The sequence below is a fragment of the Vulpes vulpes genome, chromosome 1 (genome assembly GCF_048418805.1).
Source record: "Vulpes vulpes isolate BD-2025 chromosome 1, VulVul3, whole genome shotgun sequence".
NCBI lineage: Eukaryota > Metazoa > Chordata > Mammalia > Carnivora > Canidae > Vulpes > Vulpes vulpes.
The window spans coordinates 7,141,745-7,155,452 of record NC_132780.1 but is presented as its reverse complement, the minus strand read 5'-3'; the positions used below and the strand labels follow the sequence as shown (position 1 = coordinate 7,155,452).

Here is a 13,708-nt window from a genome sequence, read left to right as displayed (position 1 = left end):
CGAGAATGTAAATGGTGACTTCTAATTTAACAAAGGCTTTAACAATATAGAGGTTACTACTGATCTTCACAAGATAGTTTTGGTGGAATAATGGGAATAAGTTCTGACTGACACAGTTTTAAGGGATGACCTAGAGATATGGAGCATGGAAAATTCTTTTGAGTTTTGTTATAAAAAGCAGCAGAAAGGGATCCCTGGGTGGCTCAGGGGTTTAGTGCCTGCCTTCAGCCCAGGGCATGATCCTGGAGTCCCAGGATCGAGTCCCACATCGGGCTCCCTGCATGAAGCCTGCTTCTCCCTCTGCCTGTGTCTCTGCCTTTCTCTCTCTCTGTGTCCCTCATGAATAAATAAATAAAATCTTTTAAAAAAAAAGTAGCAGAGAAATGAGATCATATCAAGAGGAAAAAATATATATGTTGAGATATGTTTCTGTTGTTTATCCATTAAAGATTGAGAAATTACATGTTTGTGTACATGAAAATGATTATAACATATACTGACACGCTGATGTTGCAGGAGACTAACAGAGAACACTGCTCCAACAATGTCCATAAAGATATGAGAAGTGAGCTACTTAGTACAAAAGTGGAGGTATTAACCTTAGATAAAAGCACATAAAGTTTATCTATCATAATAGGAAAAGAGGCAATGAGTATAGAGCGGGGAGATAGATCAATGAGGAAGCAGAAGCTTGTAGAAATTCTCCTCTGATTACTTCCCATGACATGACTGTGTATCCCACGGTATACTGTGTAATTTCCAGGCCTTCTAAGTCATAAATCTTTACTTTTTCAAGATTTCCAGATGGTTATTGCTAAAGGGCATCTTGCAATCATAATCAAGAGCCACAAGACCAGGTCCAGCCACACACCAGTGGTTACTGAGGCAGACAGATATAGCTAACAACATGTTATCACATTATAACAAAATTAGAAATTGCAAAAACAAAGAAAACCAATATATAATCCTACAATTAACTAATTAAGATACTCCTATATAATGTTTGTCATGAAAGGAATTAAAAATTAAACAATATTTAGAACTAAATTCCAAGACTAACTTAGTGTGAAATCCTGAGATTCAGTTTATATATCCACAGAAAACTTAAATGCTTTAAATGCCTTTATTTAAAAACAAGAAATAATTAAAAACAAAAGAATTAAGATTTCATCAAGAAGAAGAGGGAGGCATAAACAAAACAAAACAAAAATTAGCTAGCTAATGGGCAGCCCCGGTGGCGCAGCGGTTTGGCGCCGCCTGCAGCCTGGAGTGTGATCCTGGAGACCCAGGATCGAGTTCCGCATCGGGCTCCCTGCATGGAGCCTGCTTCTCCCTCTGTCTGTGTCTCTGCCCCTCTCTCTGTGTGCCTATGAATAAATAAATAAAATCTTTAAAAAATATATTTTTAAAAAATTAGCTAGCTAAAAATGAGAAAGTGGGTAAACCAGAATTTAGAAAGAACAGAAATGGATACAAATCTATTCGTTCTTTTGAAATCAAATAAATGATACAAAAATATGACATGTTGGGGGGAAAAATCAGATTGGGCACAAATCCAAAATATTGAAAAGGAAAAAGAACAATATTAATCCCAAAAATTAAAAAAGTGCTTATGAAAAAAACCTATACATAATTCAACAGTAAATTAGAAAAACTAGATGAAATGTATTAGAAAATAATAAAAATAGAATCCATGAAAAAATCTGAGAATACATCAATAACCACATAAGAATTTTAAACTTGTTTTTTTTTTAAAGATTTTATTTATTTATTCATGACAGACACACACACACACACACACAGAGAGGCAGAGACAAAGGCAGAGGGAGAAGCAGGCTCCATATAGGGAGCCCAATATGGGACTTGATCCTGGGTCTCCAGGATCACACCCTGGGCTGAAGGCAGTGCTAAATCACTGAGCCACCCGGGCTGCCCAAGAATTTTAAATTTGAGTTAAATCTTTATGCTCCTAAGTTAAGGCCACTGATATCATTGATTGATGGTATTACTGACAAGACTAACCAAACCATTAAAGAATACACAATTCTAATCATATATAATTGTTGTTGAACATAGAAAAGTTTGGAAATCCACCCAAGTCACTTACATAAACTAAAATAACAAACTTAATGAGAAGAACTCATAAAAATTAAGTCAATTTCATGAACCAAATTAGGTAAAATTTAAAAATAAACATTAGCAATGTAGAATCTAGCTCTGTATTTAAGGACTAATAATATATCATGATTAAATAAGGTTTATCCTACAAATGCAGGAGTAATTCAACATCAGAAAATCTACTTGAGGGGCCTGGGTGGCTCAGTCAGTTAAGCATCTGCCTTCGGCTCAGGTCATGATCCCAGGGTCCTGGGATTGAGCCCTGCATCAGGCTCTCTACTCAGCAGGGAGTTGGCTTCTCCATCTCCCTCTGTCTTGTGCTCACTCCTTCTTTCTATCTCAAATATATAAAATCTTTAAAAAAATTTTTTCCTGTATTAAAAACTCTCTAAAACCAGATTGGCTCCTTTTTAACCTAATTAATTAAGAGTATTTACCAAAAACCTATAGAAATATATTTAGTAAGCAAACATTAGTACTTCCAAGAAAGTCTGAAAAAAGGTAAGAATTGTTTTAAAATTGTGAAATATCAAATACTCAGCTCCTACTGCTTACAGTTTTTAAAAACTAGTACAAATAGAAAAGAAAGAAATAAGACTTACATAAAACTCAAAATTATCTACCTAGAAATCCAATATTACCCACTGGAAAATTATTGGATTTCTGTAAGATTATTATCAATTTACAGAAATCAACACTTTATTATCCATATGTGTGTGTATTGTGCATGTGTGTATATATAGTTTTATTAAACATTTAGAAAATCATACAACAAAATATTCCTATGCATAATATCAACATTTATAAAGTACTGAGAAAATCACTTAACAAGAAATTCAAAAGACCTTTTAAGAAAAAACAATGAAATTTATAGGACATAAAAAGTAGATATAGCATGTTTAAAGACAGAAGGATCCACAATTATAAATATGTGAATGGTGCATCAGGTTTCCTGAAAACACCTTAAAATACTGGGTAACATCTGACATACATTAAGAAGTATATCATGCTTAAAAAAAAAAAAAAAAGTAAAGAGGATCCAAAGGAGGCACAATTAAGTGAGAAACTAGAGGTAAACATGCCCTGAAGTCACAGCTATCCTCGTGACATTTGCTAGCTTTAATTGCCCAACGGTTTGTATCTATCTTAAAGGCCTGATATAATTCAAGAGACGAAGCTATGGACCCAGAAAATATCAGCGATTAGCACAAACCTCTTCATAAAAACAGAACTAAACAAGGCTTATAGTTCAAGGGGGGGAAAAAGCCATGTGACCTCAAAGGAAATGACAAAAAAACACTTCAGTCTTTGCCTAGACTCTCAATGAAAAGGAAGAAAAAAATGACAATTCATCATCACACAGGAGCCCACCTGAATGTAAGAAGCTGCAGAATTAGACCTGTTCTCTACAATCGCTAAATGTTGAATGATATATACATGTATATAATATAAATGCTTGAAATATATGAAAATGCAAAATATAAAGTCAAAACCATGAGAAAAGAACTGAATAGAAGTAAAAAAAAAAGTGAGATCTACAGGAGGAAGAAAATATCAAAGTTCTAGAAATAAAACAACATAATCAATTATATAAAATCTTAAGAAAAAAATCTTAAAAGCAGCCAGAGAGAAAATACAGATTACTTACAAAAGGAACAATAATGAGACAGAAGGCAGACTTCTCAAGAGCACAATAGAAGCCAGAAGACAGTGGAATAATTTCTTCAGAGTGCTGAGAAAAAAATAATTGTCAGTATAGAATTCTATACCCAGTTAAGTCATCAGACAGGAATGAAAGTGAAACAACGGTTACTTTGCAACAACAACAAAAATAAAAACAGAGCATTTACTAACAATAGGACTTGCCTAATATATTTCATGACAAAATGATCTCAGTGGGAAAGTATAATGGAGGAGGAATAATGTGTAAATAAAAAGATAACCATGTGAATAAATCCACAAACACTGTCATCTTAAAACAAAAATAATGCCTATTTGGGGGTTTAAAAAGAAAACAGAATTGAAACATGCCAGATAACATAATAGATGGGATAGATTAATCAAAGTTAAAGTAACCTAAGACCTTTCACCTATACTTTATATTGTTCTGGGAGGAAGGAGACATTAACTTTAGCCTTTGTTATGTATGTATTTGTTAAGTGACACAAACAATAATGATTAAAGGACCAAAACATGCAGACATATTCCCAAAATATTTAAACTCACCAGTATCACAGGTATGTAGTGTTGATAAAAGTATAGAAAAAGAGTACACACGGATGGTTTCCTCCTGATAAAAATTTTGACAATGAAATATACATTTGACATAGGAGATGTCAATATCTTATCTCTTTATAGAAACAATTCACTGTCACAATAGCTTCCAATTTATTTTGAGGTGGACACATCCTTACTGTTTTTCAACTGGTTGGCCTTGAAATCCCAGGTGTGAGCCTGGGGCAAATAGTTTATTCAAGACTTCTGTGTTGTTAATTTTAGCCATTCTGACTGGTGTGAGGGGATATCTCATTGTAGCTTTTATTTTTATTTGATGATGAGTGATGTTGAGCATCTTTTCATGGGTTTATAACCCATCGGTATGTCTTCTTTGGAAAAATGTCTATTTGTATCTTCTGCCCATATCTTAACAGATTGATTTTTGGGTGTTGATTTTGATAAGTCCTTTAGATATTTTTGGATATTAACCCCTTATCAGATATGTCATTTGCAAATATCTTCTCCCATTTGTAGGTTGCTTTTTAGTTTTGTTGATTATTTCCTTCACTGTGTAGGTTTTTACTTTGATGAAGTACCAATAGCTTATGTTTTGCTTTTGTTTTCCTTGCTTCAGGGAGATGCTACAGCTGATGTCAAAGAGGTTATTGCCTATGTTCTCCTCTAGGATTTTGATGGTTTCCTGTCTCACATTTAAGTCTTTAGTTCATTTTGAATTTATTTTTGTGTATAATGTAAGAAAGTGGTCTAGTTTCATTCTTTTGCAATATGGCTGTCCAGTTTTCCCAACAACACGTGTTGGCAAGGATATGGAGAAAGGAGAATCCTTGTGCACTCTTGGTGAGAATGCAAACTGGTGCAGCCACTCTGCAAAAACCTATGGAAATTCCTCAAAAAGTTAAAAAAAGAACTAGCCTTGATCCAGTAATTGCACTACTAGGTATTTACTCATAAGATACAGAAATATTAATCAAAGGGAATACATGCACCTGATATTTACAGCAATGTTAGCAACAACAGCCAAATTATGGAAACAGCCCAATGTCCATCAACTGATGAATGGATAAAGATGTGGGGTGTGTGTGTATGTATATAGAATATTACTCTGCCATCAAATAGAATGAAATCTTGCCATTTGCAATGATGTGGAAGGAGCTAGAGTGTATTATGCTGAGAAAAGTCAGAGAAAGACAAATGCCATATGATTTCACTCATATGTGGAATTTAAGAAACAAATGAACCACGAAACAGACACTTAACTATAGAGAACAAACTGATCGTTTCTGGAGGGGAGGTGGGCAGGGGGATGAGTTAAACAGGTGATGGGTATTAAGGAGGGCATTTCTGTAATGACTCCCAGAGGTATATGTGGGTGATGAATCACTAAATTCTACATGTGAAACTAGTGTTGCACTGCATATTAACTGAAATTTAAATAAAAACTTGGGAAAAAAACCACTTCTGCAAAGCAGCATGCAAACAAATGCTGAATGTGGATTGAATGAGTACCTTAATATTAATACATATAATAATAAAATATTCAATTTTCATTAAATATGTATATTTTTCAAATATCATTGCAATTAATAAAAACAAAACTGCAGTTGCATTAAAAGAAATACAGTATTTGTGATAAAAAAATTAGAGTTAACCACTAAAGGCATATAAATAGTATACATCTTCCAAATTAAACAAAGGGGAAATGGAGTTAAAAAAACAAAAACAAAAAGCTTTATCGATCTTGATTAAGGAAAGATAAAAAAGGAACACAGAAGAGTAAAAGAATAAACAAAGTAAACATAAAATAGGGGAGAAATAAATCCAGTAATATTGGCAATAACAAGTAACTGGAGTAAACCTTCAAATAAAAAAAATAAATGTTCAGATAATATATTGTAGTGCTTACCAAACATAGGTGAATATTTGAACAACCTAAAAAGCTTCAAAAAATAATATTTGTGTCCTATACCCAGAGATTGTGATTTAATTGATCTGGAGTGTGGCCAGGATCTAAAATTTTTTAAAGTTACGCATATAAATTTGGAAATCATTTCCACACTTTTTTTCAAAGTGGCTACGTCAATTGATAGTGCCATCAGTAAAAAACAAACAGATCTGTTCAAATATAATTCACATACCAACAATATATTTTAAATACGTTCACAGAACTGTGCAACAATCACCACAATTTAGTTTTATATTTTTGTCATCTCAAAAAGAAACCTATGCCTATTAGTAGTCCTTTCCAATTTCCCTACTTTCATTCTCCAGTTCACCTTCATCTGCCACCCCAAATGCACTCGGCAACCACTAATTTACTTCCAGTCTCTACAGATCATCTATTGTAGACGTTTCATATAAATGGAATCATGTAATATTATAGTCTTTGTATCTGGCTTCTTTCATGTAGCATGTTTTCAAGGTTGATCCCCAAAGTAGGCATGTATCAGTACTCCTTTTTTATTGCTAAATAATATTCTATCTTAAAGATAAACTAAATTTTATTCATCCTTTCACCAACTGATAAGCATTTGTTGACACATGGCTACTGTATTGCTGAATAACTGTAAAATTATACCAAATTTTATTCATTCATTCATCAGTCAACAGACATTTGGGTCATTTTTCACTTTCTGACTATTGTGAAAATGAGGTATATAGCTCTTCTGCCACCATAAGTTGTGAACACTTAATACTACCACTTAATTTTTGCCCCTCTAGGGTATCTGAAATAATTATCTCACTGTGGTTTAAGTGTGCATGTCCTGATTGCTAATGATGATGAGCACTTTTCAATGTCTATTGGCTATTTGTACTTTTTTTAAAACAACATAGTGGGTTTTTTTTACAGATTGTATTTATTCATTCATGAGAGACAGAGAGAGGCAAAGACATAGGCAGAGGGAGAAGCAGGCTTCTCGTGGGGTGCCCAATATGGGACTCAATCCCAGGACCCCAGGATCATACCCTGAGCTGAAGGCAGATCCTCAACCACTGAGCCACCCAGGTGTCCCCAACATAGTATTAACCCCTTATCAGATACATCACTTGTAAATATCTTCTCCCATTCAGTAGGTTCTTTTTCATTTTGTTCATGTATTTCCTTTGATGTACAAAAGCTTTTTAATTTGATCTAGTCCCAATAGTTTATTTTTGCTTTTGTGTCCCTTGCCTAAGGAGACATATCCATAAATATGTTGGTAAGAGTGACATCCAAGAGACTACTGCTTATGTATTCTTTTAGTTTTACGATTTCAGGTCTCACATTTAGACCTTAATCCATTTTGAGTTTATTTTTCTGAGGGGTAAGAAAGTGCTGTAGTTTTTGTTCTTTTGCATGTACCTGTTGAGTTTTTGTAGAACCATTTATTCAAGAGACTCAATTTTCCTCAACAGGATATTCTTGCCACCTTTGCTGTAGATTAATTGATGATATATATGTGTGTGGTTTATTTTTATTTTTTTAAGATGTGTGGGTTTATTTTTATTTTTTTTAAGATTTTATTTATGTGTGGGTTTATTTTTATTTTTTTTAAGATTTTATTTATGTGTGGGTTTTTTTTTAAGATTTTATTTATGTGTGGGTTTATTTTTATTTTTTTTTAAGATTTTATTTATTTATTCACGAGAGAGACAGAGAAAGACAGAGAGAGAGGCAGAGACACAGGCAGAGGGAGAAGCAGGCTCCATGCAGGGAACCTGACGTGGGACTCGATCCTGGGTCTCCAGGATCAAGCCCTGGGCTGAAGGCGGCGCTAAACTGCTGAGCCACCCAGGCTGCCCATATGTGTGGGTTTAATTCTGCAATCTATTCCATTGATTTATGTGTCTATTTTGTGCCAGTACATACTCTTGTTAACTATAGTTTTGTAGTATAACTTGAAATCTGAAACTGGTATACCACCTCCAGTTTCGTTCTTTCTCAAGATTCTGTTGGCTTCTCAGGGATTTTTGTGGTTCCAAACAAATTTTAGGATAATATTTGTTTTAGTTTTGTGAAAAATACTATTGGTATTTTGTTAGGTATTGCATTGAATCTGTGGTTTGCTTTGAGTAGTATGGACATTTTAATAATTATTAATTTTTCCAATTCATGAGCAGGGAATATCTTTCTGTTTGTGTCATCCTGAACTTCTTTCATCAGTGTTTTATAGTTTTCAGAGTATAAGCTGTTCACCTCCTTGATTTATTATTTCCTTTTCTTTGAACTGCCTATGAATGTCTTTTACCCAATTTTTCAAAAAAATTATTTATCTTTTTATCTATAAATGCCTTTTATATCCATAGTAATTTCACTGTTGTCAATATGAACTGCAAATATCTGTACCCAATTCAAGGCCTGTGTTTTACTTCCTCTGTCGTTTTATAAAGAAAACAATCTTTATGCCCATTTATCAACCTATTAATGATTATTTTTAAGAAAGATTTAACCAGAACATTTCAGAATGTCCTATCTGGTTCTCCTTCAAATCAGATTCCTTATGAAAATTTCTTATTGCTTATCATTTTTGTGACTTAGCTTATTTCTTAAATATTTCACCAATAATATATATATATATATATATATATATATATATATATATATATATATATATATTTCACCAACATTTTACATTTAGATCTAATAATATCAATATCTGAAATCATTTGCCTGGTAATCTGTTGCTTCTTTAGATTATCTATTCCTCACCTATGACCTATTTCCTTGTGGGTTTGATGATCTTTGTTACCTCATCTTTTGTTGATCTTAAGTTTTGAGAATTCTAAAGCCTTCTTGCTTTCCTTCAGAGAGGATATGCATTTTCTTTGGCTAGAAGTGAGAGAGCACCACCTCAAAAAATAAAATGTGAACTCCTTTTCTGGAGTTGCTTAACTATATTTATTACTGTATCATTCACTCTTCTTTAATTATATTTTTCTGTTCCTCCTCCTAAGTAAATACCCACCCTAAAACCTTTATACGTACTACTCCATCTGCCTAGAATAGTGTTCCCCCATAGATCGGTCTAACTCATACCCTTACATCAGTCAAGTCATTGCTCAGATACTGCCTCCTTGGAGGGATTTTAAAAAATCTTCCTATCTACAGGCACCTGGATGGCTAAGTCCGATAAGCATCCAATTCTTGATTTTGGCTCAGGTCATGATCTCAGGGTTATGAAATTGAGCCCTGTGTCAGGGTCCACAATGGGTGTAGAGCCTGCTTAAGATTCTCTTTCTCCCCCTCTGTTTGTCCCTCCCCCCTGGTGGCTCATACTCTCCCAAAAAAAATTTTTTAAAGAAATTTACCTATCTAAAATAACCCACCCTTATTCACCAGTTAGTTCATTTGCCTACTCTCCTTTACCTTTATTCATATTCCTTATTACTACTTGCAACTGTCGTATTTATTAAATAAATGTATGTATGTACATATATATGAATACAAATACACATATATTTTTACTTCCTTATTTACTTTTTATTTCTCCCAGGAGAATGTAGCAGAATACAAACCTTATCTACATCATTTCTCCAATGCCTGCTACAGTTGTTGGCAAAGAATAGTCTCCAATAAATGTCTTTTGAATGAACGAGCACATTTTAAAGAAGAGAGAAAATGATATAAGTCTAAATATAAAAAAAAAAAAAATCTAGAAAGAAATTGACTCCCAAGTTTACATTGTTATCACTGGAGAAAAGGAAGAGCCTTCCTTTGAACGTGGGAAGGACTATCCTAAAAGACCAAAAAGGAGAAGTAGTGATTAGGTGGGATTCCTTAGAGAGATTGTACTGAAAAGCCCTTGCTTTTCTTCTCAAATCAGAAGTCTTTTTTTCCACATGAAAGTATACCAACCAATAACTTCATAAAACATTCAGAGGAATGGGCAAGAGACAGTTACACTTCAGGGACTTGAAGAGTCCAAAAAAATAAAGTGATCATTTAGGTTGGAAAATCATTTGTTGAAGTTTTAACTGACATAGAGTCTCATACTGATACAGAAAACAAAACAAAACAAAACAAAAAAACAAAAAAAAAACAGGGCAGCCCCTGTGGTGCAGCAGTTTGGCGCTGCCTGCAGCCTGGGGTGTGATCCTGGAGACCCAGGATCGAGTCCCACATCGGGCTCCCTTCATGGAGCCTGCTTCTCCCTCTGCCTGTGTCTCTGCCTCTCTCTCTCTGTGTCTATGAATAAACAAATAAAATCTTAAAAAAAAAAAATTCTAGAATTCCCCAACTGATGTCACATCCACATTTGGAAATTGGGTTCAGAACACTTTTAAAGTGCCCATGGAATAAATACCAAGACAGGCTACATCCTACACCAAAAACTACACCTCAACAAATTAAAAAAAAAAAAACAACAATAAACTTTCTTAGATAATCACATGTTCTTCCTGAGCTCTTTTCCAATAAAAGATGTTCTGGTGCATTCATTCAATGTAAAATACAAAGTTCTTAAAATGTAATACTCAATTACAAAACACATATAAGAGAATATATTCGTTGTAATGGATTATATTGACCTGACTTGATCTACCTATTACTACATAAATAATATAAGCTCTTCTGTTGTCAGAAAAAGCATACATATCTACATCTATTTTTTTTTTAATATTTTGAGCACCTTTAGCCAATCTAAATTGTAACAATGGGGGAATCCGTGGGTGGCTCAGCAGTTCAGCGCCTGCCTTTGGCCCAGGGCATGATCCTGGAGTTCCAGAATCGAGTCCCGCATCAGGCTCCCTGTGTGGAGCCTGCTTCTCCCTCTGCCTCTCTCTCTCTCTCTCTCTCTCATGAATAAATACATAAATAAAATCTTTTAAAAAATAAAATTAAAAATAAATAAATCATAATAATGCATAGCCTGATTTTTCTGACAATATTGCAAGTGTCTCAGAATTCAAATCTAGCCCCTTGATTATTAAGACAGGAAGGAAGCCAGAAAGATAGATGATACTTGCAGAGTGGAGAAGACAAATGTGCTCTGAAATACCGCTATTTCCAGTAATTTAAAACTGGAATAATGAGAGAATAATAAGAGAATAAGAATAAGAGAATTCTTATTAATAATAATAATTATTATTATTAATAATTATTAATAATAAGAGGCAATTTAGTTAATTACTTAAAAACAATCAGAGAAAGTAGCCATTCCAAAGGTAATCCTGAAATACTAGGGGTACATTTTCTTACCTACTAGTGACACCAAGTTACTATAGTTCTCCAACATCACATCTCTATACAAATCCCTTTGAGCAGAGTCCAGGTATTCCCACTCTTCCTGAGAGAAGTCAATGGCAACATCCCTGAACATCACTGATCTCTGAAACAACAAATATAATACTAATTGTGGAAATAAAGAAAATATTTTTTTCAATGGAGGGGAGATGATGGGGAGCTCAGAGTGAACAGCAAAAAGCCATTGACATAAATGAGACACTATAAAATCAATGCTTCTGAAGTGCCAACATGTTCCTTATTATTTCTGTTGCTGTAGATATTTCCTGCATGTAGAACATCTCATTATACAGATAAGTCTGGAACTTAAAGAAGACACAATTAAAAGAAAAAACATACAGAGGCAACCTGTACAATAAATACTCTATCATTCACTCTTTAATTATGCTTGTATCTTGTATATCATACATTCTCAATAAATGCAAATTTCTCTTATTCTCTAATAAGAAAAATAACAGGAAGTTTTTCCACAAAGTCTTATAAAATCTGTATAAAATTTGCATAAAATTAAAGAAATTACTGAAATCTCAGTTCATCATCATACCAGAATATTACATCATAAGCACTTTCCTCCTTATCAGTAATTTAATGCATATTTATAATAAGCTGTAAAATAGCCCCATATAATGAATATGCCTGACTTACTAAGTGTGCATATTTGAACATTTTGGTTACACAAAAATCTCATAAGCATTTCTCACTTTTGGGAGTTTATAATTTTCAGCAACTTTTGCATGTGAATGATGATCTTTCTTACTATTATTTATCACCTATAAATGTACCCTTCCCTTGTTCTAAGGAAAAGAAAAGATAATCTAAACTTATGCATACAAGATTAACTAATAATGTTGACTCTTAAAATTATCTGTATTATTGCTTTATGTCAATTATGGATTTCCAGGGAAGATCTCTGATCTCTCAATCTCTAATCATGCTCCTAATCAATCTTAAAAGCTCACAAAACATAAGCTCTTGCCAGGTAGGGAGACTGAATCCATGCAAAAGTAATGATCTTGTCTAACCAGAAAACTTACATCTAAAGAAAAGTTCAATTTTCCCATGTGTGGTGCAATTTAACAAACTTCCTTATCTTCTAAAATCAGGGAATCTGCTTTTGTCATATCTCCTAGTCAGAGATGCCCAAACTATTTTTGAGTAATTATGTAAATATAGGCTAGATGAAAAACACAAACTTAGGGATGGAATGCTGAGGAGCACATTCCTGAGTGGGGTCAGTTAGGAAGGAAATTTCAGAAATAAGGAAAGCAAACATACACATACTCTGTAAAAAAGTGACTTCTTAAAGAGAGCACCAAGAAACACCAATTTACCTGAGCCATGGTTTTTAGCGCTGCAAGAAATGATCCATCCTCCTCTGGATTCCTAGCTTAGAGAAGCACAGAGTCTCAAAAAGGCAGAGCTGGAGAGAAGAAAACAGAACCATGAGACCACACTTTTTGCAAAGTTCCAAATAAGTAAATTAGAATTATCTTTCTTGCTCTCCTCTTCCTTTCTCTTGCTTCCATCACCAAAAGATACTAAATGGGAGACATACAAGTGGCGGTTATTACCCTGATCAAACTCAATACTCTCTATATACAAAAAGACAATATTTACAACTTCTCTACCATTTCTGAAATAAAATTTATAGATAATATGACACAATTATATACATTATGCCAAAAATAGAGATAATGATCAACTGTTATACAAATTAAAAGGCACAATTAAATGCTTACACTTATAACTACTTGAACAAATTCAGATTTATAAGATCATAATATTCAGCTAAGCATTTTTTTAAAGATTTTATTTATTTATTCATGAGAAACACAGAGAGAAGGAGGCAAAGACACAGGCAGAGGGAGAAGCAGGCTCCATGCAGGGAGGGAGCCCAATGTGGGACTCGATCCTGGGACTCCAGGATCATGCCCTGGGCTGAAGGCACTAAATCACTGAGCTACCCAGGGATCCCTGAGGTAAGCATTTTTTAAAGTACTGTTCAAAAAATTTTTAATTCCAGTATAGTTAACATACAGTGTTATATTAGTTTCAGGTGTACAATATATACTGATTAAACAATTCTATAGGGATGCCTGGGTGGCTCAGCAGTTGAGCCTCTGCCTTCAGCTC

At 33.9% G+C, this 13,708-nt stretch overlaps 1 protein-coding gene across 3 annotated transcripts in view; it reads right to left on the bottom strand.

The window, feature by feature from the left end:
* Nucleotides 1-13,708, bottom strand: part of LOC112928477 (uncharacterized) — a 166,922-nt gene that overhangs the window by 137,123 nt on the left and 16,091 nt on the right. The window contains exons 3-4 of one of the 3 annotated variants that reach the window (XM_072746850.1): nt 12,907-12,995; nt 11,531-11,660 (exon numbers count right to left, since the gene is read on the bottom strand). In XM_072746850.1, coding sequence (XP_072602951.1) covers nt 11,531-11,660; nt 12,907-12,915 — 139 coding nt within the window. In that variant the 5' untranslated portion in view covers nt 12,916-12,995. Of the gene's footprint in view, nt 1-3,766; nt 3,854-11,530; nt 11,681-12,906; nt 12,996-13,708 lie in introns of those variants that run through there. The other 2 variants (XM_026010220.2, XM_026010221.2) reach the window with 2 other exon arrangements.